General features: G+C 36.8%; 1 protein-coding gene across 1 annotated transcript; it reads right to left on the bottom strand.

The window, feature by feature from the left end:
• Positions 1 to 11,578: 11,578 nt before the first annotated feature.
• On the bottom strand, positions 11,579 to 17,211 carry LOC127618228 (cytochrome c oxidase subunit 7A-related protein, mitochondrial-like). Its single transcript, XM_052090572.1, has 3 exons — positions 17,074 to 17,211; positions 16,295 to 16,429; positions 11,579 to 14,321 (listed from the first exon to the last, which is right to left on the bottom strand). Exons 1-3 carry the CDS (start codon positions 17,143 to 17,145, stop codon positions 14,178 to 14,180), a joined length of 351 nt encoding a protein of 116 aa, XP_051946532.1. The 5' UTR covers positions 17,146 to 17,211; the 3' UTR covers positions 11,579 to 14,177.
• Positions 17,212 to 19,314: the final 2,103 nt, after the last annotated feature.

The following is a 19,314-nucleotide window of genomic DNA, read 5'->3' as shown; positions in this document are numbered from 1 at the left end:
TCAAACGAGCCTATTCTTATCAAAGCATGTTTTCATTTGATTTCTCCAATGTGCACTTGCTTCGCTCAAAATATTTTTGGAATTCTGATGTATAAAGCTTCAATATACTGTATTTACTGTCCCAGGCTATTCTTTTTACTGTCTGTCTTCTCTTGTCACTGTCAGAGGATTGTCCTCCACCCCCTCATCCCTGTTTAGATCTCTAATCAGCCTTTCATGTGTTGGCCAGTCACAACATCTGCTGTTTATTTTATTTTATGCAAATCAGGATTTATGCAGACACACCACAAAATTGAAAATAATGAGGCAATAGAATGTCAAAGTCTCTTCTCAGTGACCCTAATTTTCAGAGCGGGAGAGTAGATGAGGTGACAGCAAAATTGCATAGGAAATGGTAGGTAGGTCATAATACTTTGGTTTGTAAAGACATTTTTAATTAGTTCTCTAAAATACAGTACACATATAATTTGTCTGAATGCAAATAAATTATTTAGCTTTATTCCCCTGCATATTTGTGCACGGAGTGGTGGTGGCGTTGTGGCTAAAGCACAGGGCTGTTAATCAGAGAGGGTCCCTGGTTCAAACCCCACTGCCACCACCATTGTGCCCTTGAGCAAGGCACTTAACTCCAGGTTGTTCCGGGGGGATTGTCCCTGTAATAATTGCACTGTAAGTCGCTTTGGATAAAAGCGTTTGCCAAATGCATAAATGTATTAAATGTATAAATGATATTTACAGCAAACAGTGCAGGCCATTGTGTCACTTCCACATTATCACACAGGAAATCAGTGTGTTAGTTCCAAATGTTATTCCACCTAAAGTGGAACATTTTGCTTTCTCTCACAATAGCATTATTCATCGACTACAGTAGATAGAATACTGTATTATTACAGTAACCAAAGTTGTTGGGAGTAAAACCATAACCACAAAATTGACTGTTTTTACTACAGACACTTTAGTATAACTACGGAACACAAACCATAGTATAACTATTGGACAGAATCCATATAGTTCAAATATGGTATTGGTGGTAAAACCATTGGTTTCACTACAGTAACTGTATTTTAACCATGATATTTGTTTATAAATCAAGGTACATGTGTCACAAATTAACATTGGAGTTGAGTAATAATAAACATAAAATAATAAACTATAATAACCATTTTTTGTTTTTGCAGAATGATTATGGCCATTCTATGTTGACCTCTCTCATCAACAAGGCATTTCTTTGCACAGAACCACCGCTCACTGGATGTGAAAAAAGACATTTTCAGAAAAGAACATTTACTTTAAAAAAAAAAATTTACAAAATAAAAATATTCCCTCCCTGTCCGCAGTTATGAAGACAACTGTAGTACCAGCTTCGGCCACTGGAGACTGTAGGGGAACAGTATGTGTGTGTTAGGAATTAAATTAAACTGTCTGCATATCTATTGGGGCTTATCCACTGCACGGTACAACTCGACTTTTTAGGGTTTTCCACTGTGGATAGTACCTGGTACCTGATAATTTTTTAGTACAACCTCGGTCGAGGTTCCAAGCGAGCCGAGCCGATACTAAATGTGACGTCAAAATCCTGCAGATCACTGATTAGTCTGGGAGAATCGTCACTACAAGCGTCCCTGGATTTCCGACAAGCGACATCAACCCGCTAGTTTTAAATTTAGCAACAGTGATAACAGTATAATTTGTTCACGTGACTTTCGAATTGTGAAAAAAGAAATGGCTGTTCGCAAAACCATGCCGTGGTCAATAAACGAGGTGCAGATGGTCCACGCGTTAGCGAGGAGCGAAACAAAAAAGTCTCTCAGGAAGTGTCTCAGCTGTTGGCTGCACACGGCTACCAACCTTAAAAGTGACTACAGAACCATCAAGGAAAAGTGGAAGTGGTTCGACCAAATGGACACTATCTAAACCGCCGAGCAAATGGGAGGGAGAGTGCCCTGGACTCAGCCACGATGGAGGATGGTACGTTTTGTTACATTAACTCTATACTCTGCTTGAAAGCTATAGAACGTCTCGTTGTATCTGCTCACAATTTCTATTGTAAGGAATTACCTTTTAATAAGGAAATTATGACTAATTCACTAATTGGAGTAATATTATTCTCATGGCTTATTGAAAATAATATCACCCATAATTTCGGTATAGCTTCAGGGCTGAATCTTTGAAAAAAATCAAGGGAATAGATTATCAAAGTATACCACAGTCAAATTATCTTTGAATACAAACAAGACTTAATTGCTAATCTAAACAAAAAAATTTATCCAACACATGCAAACATGAAACAGGTTGGGGAGTAAAGTGAAAAATTGTCTTGAAAATGATCTATACAGTGAAAAGGAACTTTATGGAGTTTTGAGACAATGCCTTAAGAACCATGGATACTACTTTGGGTAATCAGATTGCCAATCGATTTAGACTCAAAGTATTTAAATAATACACCAGCACTTTCAGCAAAATTGTTTTTAAAAACTGGTTCTGTTGATGTTTTGGACATCTGTTAAGATTGTGTATAGCTTGTTGTCTGTTGCATCGATGGATGATGAGGGCTTTGTAGCGAGGCCTTCTGCAGGGAGGGCCGTCACGTGTGTGTTGTAGTGCAGAGAGGAGTTTTACTCAGAGCCTTCCTGGACTTCTGCATTGCACGTAGGCTGCAAGCTACGAGGGCGAGAGCGCAGAGGAAGTGGAGTGCGGAGCAAGAGAAGAACTTGGAACTCAAACTCAATCAGAGGTTGTTCAAGCTTGCCTTTTTTAACTCATTTGGTTTGTTCACACCCCAAAGAGGCTCTTGGCTAATCAGAGGTGCTTTTGAGAGTCATATGGTCAACTTGTCTGTCCTTGTCAAAGTTAAATAAATACCACAAGACTAAAGATTATAATCATCAATTTGTCAGTTATAAGTGATTACAAATCACTACACATATTTTAAAATATACATAAGCCTGTAATCATTAATTTGTCAGTTATAAAAGTGATCACAGAGCATAACGTCAATTTCAAAATTATCTAGCAAGGCTAGGTATTGTGTAAATTTTAGAGGGTTAACTCAGCGAAGTACTGTGACTTTGTGTGAAATGTTCCTGGATTAATATGAGATGTCTTCGGATTAAAATCGTGCAAACAATAGTAAACTTTAGGTCTGTGTCTTGGTAATTAGTTTTTTAGCATGTGACAGGAAATGTCTCATTTTAAGTGTTCGGGTGTTATGAAATAAATGAAACAAAGGGACTTTTTTTAGCTGCTGCATGCAGAATACTGATCAGAGAGGATGTCTCATGACAAATTTGGAGCCTAGAAAATTGGTTATTGTCCAGAATAAAGAGTCCTAGAACTGGCATTGTGTTGTTAATTGTAATTCAGGAGGATCTGTGTTTTACTATGTGTCTTTTATTGCCCATCACTTCTTCTACCCTTTAAGTGGTGGTACTCTCTAGAACATCAGTCCTCCAGTCATTTGAACAATTTATTAACATGAGTGTTTTCAAGTATGTGCTATCTGGACAAGTCTCTTTTGTTCATTTTATTGATCAGATATGTTTCATCTCATTTAGCTGAGCCATGCCAGACTTTAGGGAGCCATTTTGTCAGCTCTTAGTTTTATGGCTCGGAGGAATTTATAATGCTCTAGGTCACCTTAGTGAAATGCTGTTTTAATTCTTCTTAATTTCCTTCTGCCAGGCTACTCCAATCCTACAGACAGTTCTAAAATTCAGAAAATTTTGAAAGCATAGACTGATGTTATCAAACGAGAAATTATACATTTGGTCGCCAATATTCCTGTTTGAACAATCTGGTCACTTGCAAAATTACTGGCCAGCTTCTAACACTGTGTCCTAACCAGACACACTAATGTGTCTAATTAAACACGTCATGGAAAGTTTTGCAACAGCCATTTTTATCTACATTTAACAAACTAAATTTGGACCATGGTAACCCATTTATAATGTTTATACTTAAATACTACATTAAAAAAAATCCTCTTTACATTGCATGTTCTTGGTCTTATTGTGTACATTATTCCACAGAAAAAAAGGTTGTTCCTTATCTAATCAATTGTATTAAGTTGCTCTGCTTCTAAACAACCTGTTTTCCATTTTGGCTTACAGTATATCACCAACCCCTCTTTCAACCTCCAACCACCTGTCATAGGCAACTATGAATAAAATATTCCAATGGATTAAATTTCATACACCCATCATACAATTTATTTCGTAAAAATGCCACAGTATGGATTTAAAATGTAAAACGCTCTTGATTAATACACTGTTTCAACCCTGTATGTTTGTCATCCAATTTATTTATTTTTTTCTGAGAGTACAAACTCTAAAGCACCAACACACTTTATGTATTAAAGATCGTACCAAGAGAGTCCCTGTATATTTCTGTGTGTTCTTTGTGTAAGTAATGTGGTGAAAGGCTGAGAGCTGACAACTTGTCTTCAAGTTACGGCATTACCCTCAGTGAAACTAAGCATTTCTGTTCAGCAAAGTTCAGAAGTAATGATCTTGAATTGATCTGAGCAAATAGCCTTTATTAAACAAGTGATGCAGACTTTTAATGAAGGGCAATATAACAGCTCAGTATGAAGAACAGAAATAAAGGGGTCTCGCCATATTAACCCCAGGATGATTTGGGTTTTCAGTGGCATATGACTGGAGCTTCAACACTCGAGCTGCTTTAGCCACTAAAGTAATTTCACTGCTTTATGTTGCTTTCAATGATTCATCATGCTATTTTTCATCACTATCAAGCCTTCAGATGCTCCCTGAGAGCACATGCCTCCAGTAAATTGACTCCAATGACACATTTCTCATTGAAAATCTTAAATTTCTTTCACAACGCCTTCCAAAGGTTGCTATTTTGTGAATGCGTGGGGAAAGAAAATATACAGTATGTTCTCTGAACTGAAATAAGACAACAGAAGGGATTTTCAATTAGTGTGAGTCGGTTTCACCTCTATTACCTTTCCATTCTAGGTGATGTCAGGGTAGTCCTTTGAAAAGGCATTGGTTTTACCAGGCTAGTTATCATACCCAGCCTGTTGCTATGAGAACTGCTGCAGCAGCAATCCTTCAGCAAATAAATTATCCCGTCTCATAAGTATTAACAAATATGCAATTATGCAGTATGGGTCGATAGCAAACAGAGATAAGATGGCATAAATAACACTAATGACACAGTTGTCTAGAAGTTCCAGACTCTCTGTCTAATGACAACAAAGGACTGTGTGACCAGGGCAGTGTGCTCTGATCTAGCAGTAATCAGTATCTGGAGAGATGAGCCCATCACAGCCGGCTTAGCTGTGTCATTACCCAGCAGGCTTCAGTGTCATTACCCAGCAGGCTTCAATCACTGCAGGTGGCAGTAATGTTGTGCACCAGCTCTCAGTTCACCACACCATTTCTCAAAAAGTGGAGATGGCACTGTTGTGTATGATTGGACAGTGGATATATTATTTGATCATAGATATTATTCTTATGTTGAGTGCAAGATGTTGAAAGTTTAAAACGTTCAAAAGAATGTCAATATTGGTATGTCAATAAGGGATTAAAACTAGACTTTGTCAGCTTTTTTGGCTGACGTCATTGGACTTCCTGTTTCTGACGGCACAGCACGCACGCACGCTGCACGAGAGTTTGTTTGTGGCCTGCTTAGCACTGCTTATTCTCATACGTTCAACGTTATAGTCATCGTTCATAGTTATATCCTTTGTTTTAATCATCCGCGTTTCAGATTCTTCCGCTTTTTCTCACGTTTCATCTGCGTGTATTTTACCGGTTGCTGCTGACACCTAGCTAGAGTCTGTGTTTGTAGCCTTTAATCCTTAAACATCTGCCATTTTTAAGCACGCATCGGGTCTTCCCGTATTATTCTCTTAACGGGATTCAACTGCGCGCATATTCCACCTGTATCCACGTTCTATTTTTATCGCGGTTAAACTGCGTGCATTTTTTCAGCGCACACCCGTTTTTTCTCCTCTGCGGTACACAGATTATTGCATCGATCTCAAAGCACCGCTTATCAAGAACAACCACCACCAACAACAAACAATTTTGTGAGGGATTCAAATCAATCTCAAAACCCTCACCGCTCAGGAACAACGAACAATTTGCGGTAAGTCATGGCATCGGCTCATGTTATTTGTTCATGCATTGCATGTCACATGTTTAAAATAGCCTCCTCCGTCAGCAGTGAGGGATTCACTTGTGATAAATGTAAGGAATTAGTCAGGCTGACGGAGAAGGTTAATGAGTTAGAGACTCGCATCCGAACGCTAGTAGAGGTCAGTGAGAAAGAGAAGCCGTTAGATACTGTTTCGGATGCAGGCAGTACAGAGAGCAACACACACACTTTGGTTCCGGTTATAGAGCCCCTGCAGCAGGGCATTTGGGTGACGTCTCGGCGGCATACTCGTTCAGCAAAGAGACACCACTCTCCCGCTCCTGTTAGGGTTTCCAATAAATTCTACCCACTCAGTGATACACCCACTGAGAATCATATTGAAAGAGCCCTTGTTATCGGTGATTCTATTGTAAGGAACGTGGAAATAGAGACTCCAGCCACTATTGTTAATTGCATTTCGGGGCCAGAGCGCCTGACATCAAATCAAATTTACAAGTGCTGGCTAATGCTAAACGTAGATTTTCTAAAATTGTTATCCATGTCGGCACTAACGATGTCCGGCTTCGCCAGTCGGAGATCACTAAAGATAATGTTAAAGAGGGGTGCAAATTTGCAAAAACGATGTCAGACACTGTAATATGCTCTGGTCCCCTCCCTGCTCGTCGTGGTGAAGAGGTTTATAGTAGATTAGTGTCACTGAATGGCTGGATGTCTGAGTGGTGTCTGCAGAATAAAATAGGATTTATAGACAATTGGAAACGTTTTTGGGGTAGACCTGACCTGCTAAAGAGAGACTGACTCCACCCCTCCAGGGAAGGTGCCGCCCTCCTCTCTAGTAATTTGGCTCATAGACTTAATAATGATATTAATTGACTAAATGGGGCCCAGGTCAGGAAGCAGACAAACTGGTTAATCCGAACGTCTGCTAGCTGCCTTGAGACGTCACACAGGTCACATAAACTACAACACATAGAGACTGTATCACCTAGATATCTCATAGAGACTGTGTCTGTTCCACGAACTACGAAACACAATACCCTCACTAAATCATTTAGAAAAAATTTGATTAAGGTCAAACTTGAACAAAACAAACAAATAAGAATGTACATCATATAAAAATAGGGCTACTAAACATTAGATCTCTTTCTACCAAAGCACTAATTGTCAATGAAATGATTACAGATCATAGATTGGATGCTTCTGTTTGACTGAAACCTGGCTTAAACCGGATGAATATATTAGTTTAAATGAATCTACTCCCCCTGGTTATTGTTATAAACATGAGCCTCGTCTGAAGGGTCGAGGAGGAGGTGTTGCTACAATTTACAGTGAAGTTTTTGGTGTTACTCAGAGGACAGGATATAAATGTAAGTCTTTTGAACTAATAATGCTTAAGGTGACTAATGCTAATTTTTTATCAGATCTTGTAGTTACTGTATAGAGCCTTAATTGTTGGTGACTTCAACATTCACATAGATAATGAAAATGATACATTGGGATTAGCATTTATCGATATTCTCAACTCTCTTGGAGTCAGACAAAATGTAACAGAACCAACTCATCGCCATAATCATACGCTAGATTTAATTCTTTCATATGGAGTTGATGTTGATAATATAGAAATTCTGCAGCAGAGCGATGACATCTCGGATCATTACCTTGTCTCTTGCATGCTGCAATCAGCTAATGTTACTCAATCTACACCACGCTATCGTTCAGGTAGAACTATTCTTTCGACCACTAAAGATAGCTTCACTAATACTCTTCCAGATCTATCTCATATACTCAATAAACCCCAAAGCCCAGAAGAACTTGATGAAATAACAAAAAATTTAAATGCAGTCTTCTCTAGCACCCTTGATGTTGTCACCCCACTTCGATTAAAGAAATAAGCCCTGCACCATGGTACAATGATCACACTCATGCTCTCAAGAGAGCAGCTCGGAAAATGGAGCGCATGTGGAAAAATACAAAATTAGAAGTATTTCAGGGTGCATGGAAGGATAGTGTCTGTAGCTACAAACACGCACTCAAAGCTGCCAGGTCAGCATATTTTAGTAAACTCATAGAAAATAACCACAACAATCCTAGATGTTTATTCAGTACTGTGGCTAAATTGGTTAGGAATAAAGCCTCAACCGAACCAGATATTACGTCACAGCTCAAGAGTCATGAATTTCTTTACAGATAAAATTGAAATAATCAGAAATAAAATTGGAATTATGCAATCATCTGTCATAGCACCTCAGAAAACATTGTCGAATAATTTCCCTCATGTGCAACTTCAATCCTTTGCTATCATAGGTCATGAAGAGCTAACAAAACTTATCGAAACATCAAAAGCCACAACTTGTTTGTTAGATCCTATACCAACTAAGCTCTTAAAAGAGGTAGCTCCTGTAATATCAGAACCTCTTCTTAATATCATTAACTCCTCGCTATGCTTAGGACATGTCCCAAGAAACTTTAAAATGGCAATTATTAAACGGCTAATTAAGAAGCCACAACTTAATCCTGGAGAACTTGCTAATTATAGACCGATTTCAAATCTCCCGTTTATGTCAAAAATACTAGAAAAGGTAGTATCCTCCCAAATATGTTCATTTCTACAGAGAAATAGCATATATGAAGAATTTCAATCAGGATTTAGGCCTCATCACAGTACAGAGACTGCACTTATCAGAGTTACAAATTACTTGCTCTTATCATCTGATCGCGGCTGCATTTCTCTTCTATTGCTTTTAGATCTTAGTGCTGCATTTGACACGATAGATCACGACATTCTCTTGAATAGGCTAGAGAATTATGTTGGAATTTGTGGAGTGGCATTAGCATGGTTTAGGTCATATTTAGCAGACCGCTACCACTTTGTCTATGTAAATGAGGAATTGTCAAACCAAACAAAAGTAAAATATGGAGTGCCACAGGGATCAGTTTTAGGGCCTCTGCTTTTCTCCATGTATATGCTTCCCCTGGGAGATATTATCAGGAATCGTGGAATAAGTTTCCACTGCTATGCTGACGATACACAACTTTATATTTCTTCAAAACCTGATGAGATTTCACAATTCTCAAAATTTGCAGTGTATTAATGAAATAAAAGATTGGATGGCCAGAAATGTCCTTCTACTCAATTCTGACAAAACAGAGGTTCTAATTATTGGACCAAAAAACTCTAAAAATAAGCCACTAAAATATAATTTGACTCTAGATGGATGTACTGTTACATCATCTTCAACAGCGAAGAACTTAGGTGTTATATTTGATACCAATCTGTCCTTTGAAAATCAAATTACAAATGTTTGTAGAACAGCATTCTTCCACCTAAGAAATATTGCTAAATTAAGGCATATGCTCTCGGTGGCTGATGCCGAAAAACTAATTCATGCGTTCATGACCTCAAGACTAGATTATTGTAATGCATTACTGGGAGGATATCCAGCAAGATCAATAAATAAACTTCAATTGGTTCAAAATGCAGCAGCCAGAGTGCTGACGAGAACCAAGAAATATGATCATATTAGCCCCATTTTATCATCGTTACATTGGCTACCTGTTAAATTCCGTATTGATTTTAAAATTCTGTTAACTACGCATAAAGCTTTGAATGGTCTAGCTCCACAGTACTTAAGTGATCTTCTACCATGCTATATTCCAACACGTTCATTAAGATCGCAAAATTCTGGCCTATTAATAGTTCCTAGAATATCAAAATCCACTAAAGGAGGAAGATCCTTTTCATATTTGGCTCCTAAACTATGGAATAGTCTACCAAACACTGTTCGAGATGCAGACACACTCTCTCAGTTTAAGTCTAGACTAAAGACTCATCTATTTAGCCAGGCATACACCTAATTTATCCTCCAACCCACAATTAGGCTGCTTTAGTTGGGTCTGCCGGAACCAGAAAACAGAAACACTGAGCATGATCTCTAACTCTGCAATAAATTAAATGGCATCTACGCTTACATCTTTTTATTTGTTTCCCTGTCTCAACCTCAGGACTCCTATCCTGAGGTCACCAGAACCAGCTGGATCCAGCACCATTCCTGCTTCATGTTGGACTCCACTGCTACATGTCGCAGATGACTAAATGCAGCCGGTGCCAGCCAAACATCACTTCAATCTATTATGACGGACTTCACATACAAATACCGAAGCATTCGGGCCCTCACGGCCAGACTGTGTAACAGCTTCTTCCCCCAAGCCATCAGACTCCTCAATACTTAGAGACTGGTTTGACACACACGTGTCCTGAGTTGCACTTTAATTACTGTCACTTTATAACTGTCTGCTACCTCAATAACTGCTATGTGCATAGAACACTATCTCTTAGTATGTTATGTTTACATTTTTAGAAACTGTCATCTTTTTGCACTACTGAGTACTGGTCGGCGCTGCACTGTCTATTGTCCTGTTCATTGTCAGTAATTTGTTGTACTGTCCTGTACTTTTTGCACATGTTTGCAGCGCACTTTATATAGGTATATATAGGTAGTTTATATAGGTATTTTATTTCGTTGTGTAGTCTCATGTGGTCTTATGTTGGTCCTTTGTTGTTTTTATGTAGCACCGTGGTCCTGGAAGAACGTTGTCTCGTTTTGCTGTGTACTGTACTAACTGTATATGGTTGAAACGACAATAAAAACCACTTGACTTGAAATGATGCCAACTCCAACCTGCATCACCTCGGTCTATTTATGGACTACGATCTTGAAATTAAATGCTTAGACTAACTATTGCCAACAAAAGCCTTCATCAGCCAATTAACAAGGACAATTGCATCTATGTAAACTTCTGCAATTAATCAAGATGGACTTCAAAGACTTTGGTCATTAATCTTACAGTTCAAACACAATCGATGTTTAATCACTGACCCTTAACAATTAGTTTAAGAATTTTAAACCATGATTTTACCTATACATAATTACTATTTACATTACATTCATAATGTTTTCAGTGGGGAACTGGCCCCCACAGTGAGTCTGGTTTCTCCCAAGGTTATTTTTCTCCATTAATCTACATCTTATGGAGTTTTGTGTTCCTTGCCACAGTCGCCTACAGCTTGCTCACTGGGGTTATTAATACAATTATCATTTAATTATTTTTAAACACTATTAAAAATCGTATTTTATCTAAATTACACAATGATGATTAATCGACTTTATAGACATTACAGTTTTATCGTCTGTTAATGCTGATATTCTGTAAAGCTACTTTGAAACGATGTGTGTTGTGAAAGGCGTTATACAAATAAAATTGACTTGACTTGACTTTGCATTTCCTGAAGGAAATACCAGTGCTTGCAGAACAAAACAAAATGTATTTTATTAGAAGTTCAGACAATAACGGAATTTCTGACATTATTTACTCACAGTAATGTCGCTCCAAACAGGTACAGTTTTCTTCCATGGAACACAACAGGTAATTTTTTGTACCTTTTATTCAGCATAATGACAGGGAATAGCGACTGTTCTGTCAATCAAGAAAAGGGATAAAAAATAAAATGAGAACTTATGAGATTTGATGTTACTGACGTTGCTGCCATATTTGATTTAAATGAATATTATGGGTTCAATATGTTGTAGCATAATGCTGATTACCACAAAAAAATTAAATAAAAATAATAATATTTGGAGGGTTTAAAAACAGAATTGTGAAGCTTATATTATTACAGAAGCACTTTAATTCTGTTTAAACACATGCATTATTTAAGCTGCAAATTTATTTTCAGGATTAGATTTAGTACAATGCCAAGTCATCATGGCAAGCAAGTTGTAAAATTGCCAGAAAATTTTTTACAGAAAAAAGGTTTTTAAGCAATTTTATCACACAACAAATGTTTTAATAGCATATTGTTTGTCTTGTTGTTATCATTTTGAAACAGTATTTTAACATTAACAGATTGGCCCCATTCACTTCAAGATTTTTGCCTTTTTTCCAAAATAAATGTTTGTGGTAATTAACATAATGCAGCAAATGCTGTCCTTTTTTGTGTTAATTACATAATTTAGAGTGAATAATGGTTTAAATTGCATTCTTTTCTTCACACTGAAGAGACAGGTGTTCCCTCAGGGCACAAAGTGATCGTATGGCTTCAGAAGACTTGGAATTTGCACTATATACCATAATGAGTCATACAGCTTAATTTATCGGTGGTTTTGTCCTTTTTCAAACTTCTCAGACCGAAGTCACTTATCACAGAAGAAAGACATATGGGTTTACAGTGACATGTGAGAAAATAACAGAATAAAAATTTTGGGTTTGTTTAGTTTAGGTTTTAAATGTTGCATCAGAAATGCTTTGCTGTTGTCATGACACTCTGCATGCATTATCAACACAGTTACTGAGCAGTGTAAATTTAGCCATTTTTTGCTAAACATACATTATGCAAAAAAAAGACAAAAGCAATTGCACAAATAACAATAACCCAGTATGCAAATATTATGATGTCTCACCATTAATGGTAACATTTTGATTCAGAACATTCTATAAAGTCAGAAGCTGATTTTCCAACTTTAAACTTGCATTTATTGCATCTGAAATATTTCATTTTAACATTTAAATTGACAAGTACAAAAACTAAATTGGAAAACAAAGAGGCTGAATTTATGTACAAAGCATTCGAAGAGTTTATCTGGTAGAGCATGGCATTAGTAACACCAAACTCTTGTGTTTGATTCCCAGGGAAAGCAATAACTGATAAAATGTACATTGAATGTGCGCTAGTTCAGGAGACAGAAAGAGCCACATGCGGCCACTGTGTCTCTATGTGTTTAAGTTGATTCAAGCTCATTTAATGTTTTTAAAAATTAAGCTGAAAGTTCAGCCAGTTCCCACCTCCTCCTTGCCCACCTTACCGTTACAAATGTACTGTCACTAAAATTACCTGGCAAATGCATACATGTAATGTAAATAAATCTGTTTGCTAAACGCTTTGGATGGAAATAATTGCAGATGCTTAGTACTAAGGGTTGAAAGCAATCCGATTAAGAAATATCAACAATGAGGACGAGTCCAAGACAAAAGCCAATTCCACACTCTAAAACACAAATCAATTGTCAGCATTATGTAAGCACTGTGTCATAAGACACATCCCTATCAAATGTCAAGCATCAACAGAATGTTAATACTCCACTCCCTTCACAAACATGCGTCTAAATGCGACTGATAATATTATATCCAAGAACCTAATCTAATATCAATAAATCATCGCTTTTGAAATGCTTTTATGTTTTCATTACCACTAATATGCCCAGTCCCATCAGACTCATTTCCTGTGTGGCGACACTGAACCCAAGACCACAGGATGTTGTTTACTCTTGACTGATATATGGAAAACACAGTAATAACAGGTCAAAACAGAAGAAAGACAAGGAAATTTCACTGGTATTTTTTCCACTTTTTACAAACAAAATACATTTATTCTCCCAAATACAAATGACAAGGACTTAATTTACAGAAGGCCAAGCTGTAATAGTTCACTGTCATTTCTCAAAAGTTATGAGGGAATGCATATACAGTATATCAGTATATCTGAGCAGTGTGTGCTAGTCACGATGAGCGTGAAAATAGGACCAAAAGCAAAACCAAACCCTGCTGTGGATTGTTCGAGTTAAATGCGAGTTCAACTCCAAAGATGTTAAAAATGAGACCATTAAGGTAAATTACTGCTCACAAGCCATTTTAGAGGGACCAGTTAGACGTCCATAGGAGAGAATAAAACAATGGTTTGGTGAAATCAAAATCAACACTTGTGAATGTACACACGCAATGACGAGCCCATCATACCCAGCAAGCTCATCAGAATTTTGGTTTGTTCTCAGACTGGTAAAATGACAGTTAGAATTGATGAACTTTTAAAATCAGTGGGGACTGGTGACACAAAATATTGCAGTTATAAATAAGGGCGGATGTATGTAAGTGAAATAGCATTGAAGTAATCAAGTGATTGTGTGACTGTCTTTGAGGGCAGAATGACAATCCATGTCATCAGTCCTACTCAAGATCAATTTTGCATTTTTGTATTATGCAGGCACAGATTGAGCAGGTTACTGCGGTTTCCTGGGCTGGGTAGCGACATACAGGGCCATTAAACAGTAGAGAGTGCCACCAATCGTCAAGCCCATTGTGGTCCTATACAGCATTTTGTCCATGACTCCACGCTTCAGGTGAACCGGTGCTCCATCAGCTTTCTGTAACAGATCACATAATTTAGTAAAAAAAAGCAAAGCCTTGTTACAGAAGCCCATATTGAGCATGGTTTACCACTTTTCTTCGGTCTTGTTTTCTTGTGATCACTACTTAAGTGTAAATCACTGCAGAATCATTCCAGAGATGTCATTCAGTATTGCAATGTCAGAGGAGCAGGATTGCATCACATATCTCTTCCGTTTATCGCAACGGTAGGCTTCTCCAGGTCAAGGAGATGGATCACGAAAAAACGTTTATGTCAAGATTAAAAAAAATGGACAAACCAAATCGTGTGCGTCATTGTAATATAAAAGAAAAAATTATAATTTCTTCAGCTTCAGATGATGTAAATCGTGAAGCATGTGGGAATTATACAAAAATACAAAATAAGTTAACACAAAAGCACTCTCATTGTGAAATAAACCAGAGCCGAAGCTGCTGTTCTGCTTAAGCAAAACTTGCATGTCATAGTATCTTTAAAGGAAACACCCTGGCGTTAAATCTTTAATGCATCCTTTTTAAATTTCAAATAATAAGGAAGCAGGTCATTGGCGCTTCTATGTGTCACGTGTGAAGTGACCCGATCTAAGGGGTAGAGATTGATACTCCACCCGGCTGATGTACACTCTGGCGCTCATTCCACTCTCATACACTCGTCCCTGATGTTGCTGCAGCTAGATTATAACGTGATGGCTTGCGATGTATTAAATCATAATATATGTGTCACTGTATGTTTCTTATCATAAAGAAAATCTGCAATACGCAGCTTTATTAAGAATAGAAATTTGTTAAAGATGGATCGAAGTGAACACAATAGGTGAGAGCTAGACTTCGCCCATTTATACACTGCAACAAAATACGTTTTTGATTTGTTTTGGCTTGTTTTCCAATATAAATATCTAAAACTCTTTTAAAGAAAAATACATAATCTTTAGCAGCTATACTGCAGAAAAGAAAATTGTTATCTGATAATAATAAAAATTTAAATATTTGAAAATATCTAAAAATCCTTTTAAAAATGTTCACATGAGAAGCAGCATATAAGATATTTAGACTTGCTTTTAGAGAATAGATCTTGAATAGAAGTATATTTTGTCTTTACTGCACTCGCAGATGTATGAACAAGTGAAGAAATACACTTACTGTATTATTTAAGATACATTCTCTTAAAGCAAGTCTAAATATCTTATATGTTGCTTCTGAAGTAAATGTATCTTGTTTTAAGGATTTTTTTGCAGTGAATTTCCTTACTGAATTAAACTTTTTTTTTTTTTCCTTTAATTCAGTGGATGTCATTTAGAGGTATTTTTAAAACATGATTTTGTCCTCTTTACTGTTAGTAAGCATGTTTAACACTATTTAAATTGGGACACAATTTGAATAATTGGTTACGAGCTAATGAATCATCTTGCAATAATTGCAGAACAGTCGAATAATCGTTCTATTTAATGGCTCGATTAATCGATTATCAAAATATTTATTTATGAGTAACTCGTTTTTTATGGGTTAGAACACTCGATTACAAAATTCTAACAAAGTGCTCATTCCTAGTTCTATCCAATCCTCGACATTTCTGTCGAGCAATGGCGAATCAGAGATGCTTAAATTAGATTATGATCTAACTTGCATTGCAGAGTTTGCTTGAAATATGCCGGACTCAAAAAGTGTAAACCTGCAGTGAGTGACAGCTTCAGTCATTATAATAGGAGAGTTCCAATATTCTCACATTGCTCGATTTAAAAAAAAAAAAAAAACTTTTATCAATTATTTCTGTCTTCTTCTCAGAAGGCCAAAGTGAAGGATTTACAGATGTATAAAACATCAATAAAGTAATTCAGCTTAACAGTTCTCAGCTTGTTTTGGATGTGTAGTGTTCATAAAGAAAATGGCATCATGTTTAACAAATAAGTATTTAATGTAACTTCTATTAATCATCATTAAGGATTGTGATTGCAGCCTTAATTTAGTATAATACCTGGAAGATCTTCTGCAGCTCAGGGACTTTGTTTATTCCCAAGTAGTTTACTGTTGGACCTGCTTCTGAAACCACCTTGGTTGGTGAGGCAAAAATCATGGGAGGGGGTTGAGAGGGCACTGTGGGCTTCAGCCCCTGTCAGAACATAAACAATAAAAGGAGAGCTATAGAGGCATTCTGTCTTTGGCATTGTAACACTTTACAATACTGTAGTTGCACGTGCACTTAATTAACATGAATATTGAACATGGAAAAGTCATGGTGGAAGGCTGAGGGCCTAAATGTCAAATCAAGGCCATTAAACTGCTTTATTATGATCTGGTCATGTGATATCAACATGGTGGCCCCCCTCAGTGGGTGACCTGCTATTACTGGAGTCAATCTTATTAATCTCATATTAAGTCACAAAATATAATTTATTTCTTTGAGTTTCACAAATAAATTATGTTCTGCTTATATTCGATTGTTCAGCTCCCTTTCAAGAGTTTAGAATAGCCACAGCACTGTCTTTCTGGCAGTCAACAAGCAGTTATGACTATGAGACAAGAAACTACCAAATCCTGCCCAGGACGTCTTGGCTGCAGTCTGTTTTCACTTACGTTGCGAGAAACCGTAACCTCTATTATTTTAATAAGAATGCAACCCTGATAGTAGCACATGAGTATGTTTATCAGCACAGTAAACGGACAGAATTGCGCAATGACAGTGAATGGCTCTTCCTGTGAAGGTCATCCGTGAAAAATCGCTTCATTAAATAAAACAACGGAATAGTTCACTACCTGCGGGCTGCAGGCGGACGCTGCGGTAGTTCCCGTTAATTTTCCGGTGACTCCGCTGACTTTATAGTACATGGTTAATGAGAGAACTGAGTTACAGCGGATACAAGCTGCACGTCCACCACCGGCTAAAAGGAACGAGAGGACCCTACTGCCGGCGGAAATTACATAGACTTAGAACACCGCTTCTTGCCTGATTAAAAAGGTCAAACTACCGTTCAGCTTTGGTATTTTATGTACTCTTTATTCATTGAATATTCCTGTTTCAATCCAAGTTAAGCTTAATTGTTAGCATTTGTGGCATAATTTTGATTAACACAAAAATGTATTTCGAATCGTTCCTACTTTGTAATGAGGCACTTTCAAGTTAATGAGGCCAATTTTTGAGGGTTTAAAGGCAGAAATGTGCAGCTTATAATTTTATAAATGCAGTAACATTGATTCTTCTGTTAAAACTCATGTATTATTTGAGCTAAGTTGTTTTAATTGTCAATTTTACAGTCATTTTAGGGTAGGGTTTTTAGACATGACATCGTCATGTCATCGAAGTTGTAAAATTCCCCAGCTAACAATTTTTGGCTCCTATAACATTCTGGGAACATTAGTTTGTGTTCCTGGAACGTTCCCAGAATATATATTTTAAGGTTATTTATTTATTTTATTTTATTTATTTATTTATTTTTGGTTAGCCAGGAAAGTTTTATTTATGTAAAAAGAAATCTCAAAATCTTAATTTGCTCTGACAGACAAAAATAGCCAGTGCTAAAGCATTTTACAAGCCAGTAATTAGCATAATTAATTCTAATAAAAAGTATTGGCCAGTATCGTCCAATCAGTGGCAACCATATTCAGATAAAATTTAGCATTATGAATTTTGAATCTAATTACTGATTACCATTGTCCCAAACATGTTGAGTGCTCAAAACATCATCTGCAGCCTCAAACTGAACTTTTGGTCGGATGTTAGGAGTAAATGCACTTGTCTGCTTAGGAAAGCTAAAGGATACTCCCTTCCTCCCAATTGAATGAATGATTTAACTTCCAGTGTGCTGTCTGTCTGCACTGGTCTCAGAACAGTTCAAAATGCATAAATTTCCATAGATAACTCCATAGAAAGCCTCTGATAAAGCAAAATTTTTCAGCTTTTGGATCAACCCCTTGATTCTCAGTGTGATAATGCATAGTAAATATAGGATATCTAAAGAAGGAATAGTGCTAAAGTACACAATATTTGTACATTGTGTTCAGCACAGTGACATTTTACAATAAGTCGCTAAAATTAAACAAAATGGCATATCAGATGAAACTTAACTCTACAGCAGTCTTTTGACTCAAACAGGTTTCAGTGTAAATACTTAATTAGGTTACTTACCAGATGTAAGACAAACACTGCTGAGATCAGCGGCATGTTGTTTTGTCACATGACTCGGTACGTTGAAAATGTAACCATTTACTGACAGCCCAGGGAGTTCTGAACTGAGATCAGCAGGTTTAAATTAATTTAAATTATGCATTGCCTATAACAAATCCAAAATACAACATCCAGGCATGTGTATGCAGGCTTGCAAGAGGTTAAGTTAAAAGATGACAAGAATAACAGCATAAATTAAGTCAACAAAAATAAGCCTATAACACTAACTGCATAATTTATTAATGTTGAAATGCATGCTGGAAACTCGCAAATCAGTAGCATTGTTCGATGTGAAATTGTTCTTTCAGACAGCTCTGTTAGACTAGATGTGACAACATTTGGGGGAATATAGTTCATCTAACATGTTTTTTTAATATATTTTTACAAAGTTATTTACATTTCGTAGTATCTATTACTCAAAAACAGCTATAAGCAGGATAAAATATAATAAAATTTTACAAAGAGGACAAGGCTCAAAATACTCATTCCCTTTGGATTTAGAAAACTTACTGTATTGACCTAAAAAGTAAATAGTACATCCTTAAAGACCAGTGCAAAATCTACATCAAATGTTGACTTGACAGTCCCAAATGTAGTGTAAATTTGGAGCATTACCCAAAAGTACAGTATGTCTCTATATCTTGTTACATATATATGTTTTTGCTGGGTATCTATTTAATAATTTAAATGTCATACTTTTTTTAATCTATGCTATATACCACTAGAGGCAACTTCCAAACTTTTTTCATCCAACATTGTTAACAAAAATGCTCCCAGTATGACAAAGGATTTAGGTTTACGTAACTTAAGCACATGGAGCTTATGTAAAATTT

This window comes from Xyrauchen texanus, chromosome 24 (assembly GCF_025860055.1).
Source record: "Xyrauchen texanus isolate HMW12.3.18 chromosome 24, RBS_HiC_50CHRs, whole genome shotgun sequence".
Lineage (NCBI taxonomy): Eukaryota > Metazoa > Chordata > Actinopteri > Cypriniformes > Catostomidae > Xyrauchen > Xyrauchen texanus.
Note: the sequence above shows the minus strand (reverse complement) of the source record. Positions and strands in the feature narration are given on the sequence as shown.

What these genes read in the sequence shown, in the direction of transcription:
- LOC127618228 (XM_052090572.1), bottom strand. Translation starts at nt 17,145, where the DNA reads ATGTACTATAAAGTCAGCGGAGTCACCGGAAAATTAACGGGAACTACC. An exon ending in CGTCCGCCTGCAGCCCGCAG is followed by an intron (nt 16,430 to 17,073) that starts GTAGTGAACTAT and finishes ATGTTCTGACAG; the next exon opens with GGGCTGAAGCCCACAGTGCC. An exon ending in AGCTGCAGAAGATCTTCCAG is followed by an intron (nt 14,322 to 16,294) that starts GTATTATACTAA and finishes GATCTGTTACAG; the next exon opens with AAAGCTGATGGAGCACCGGT.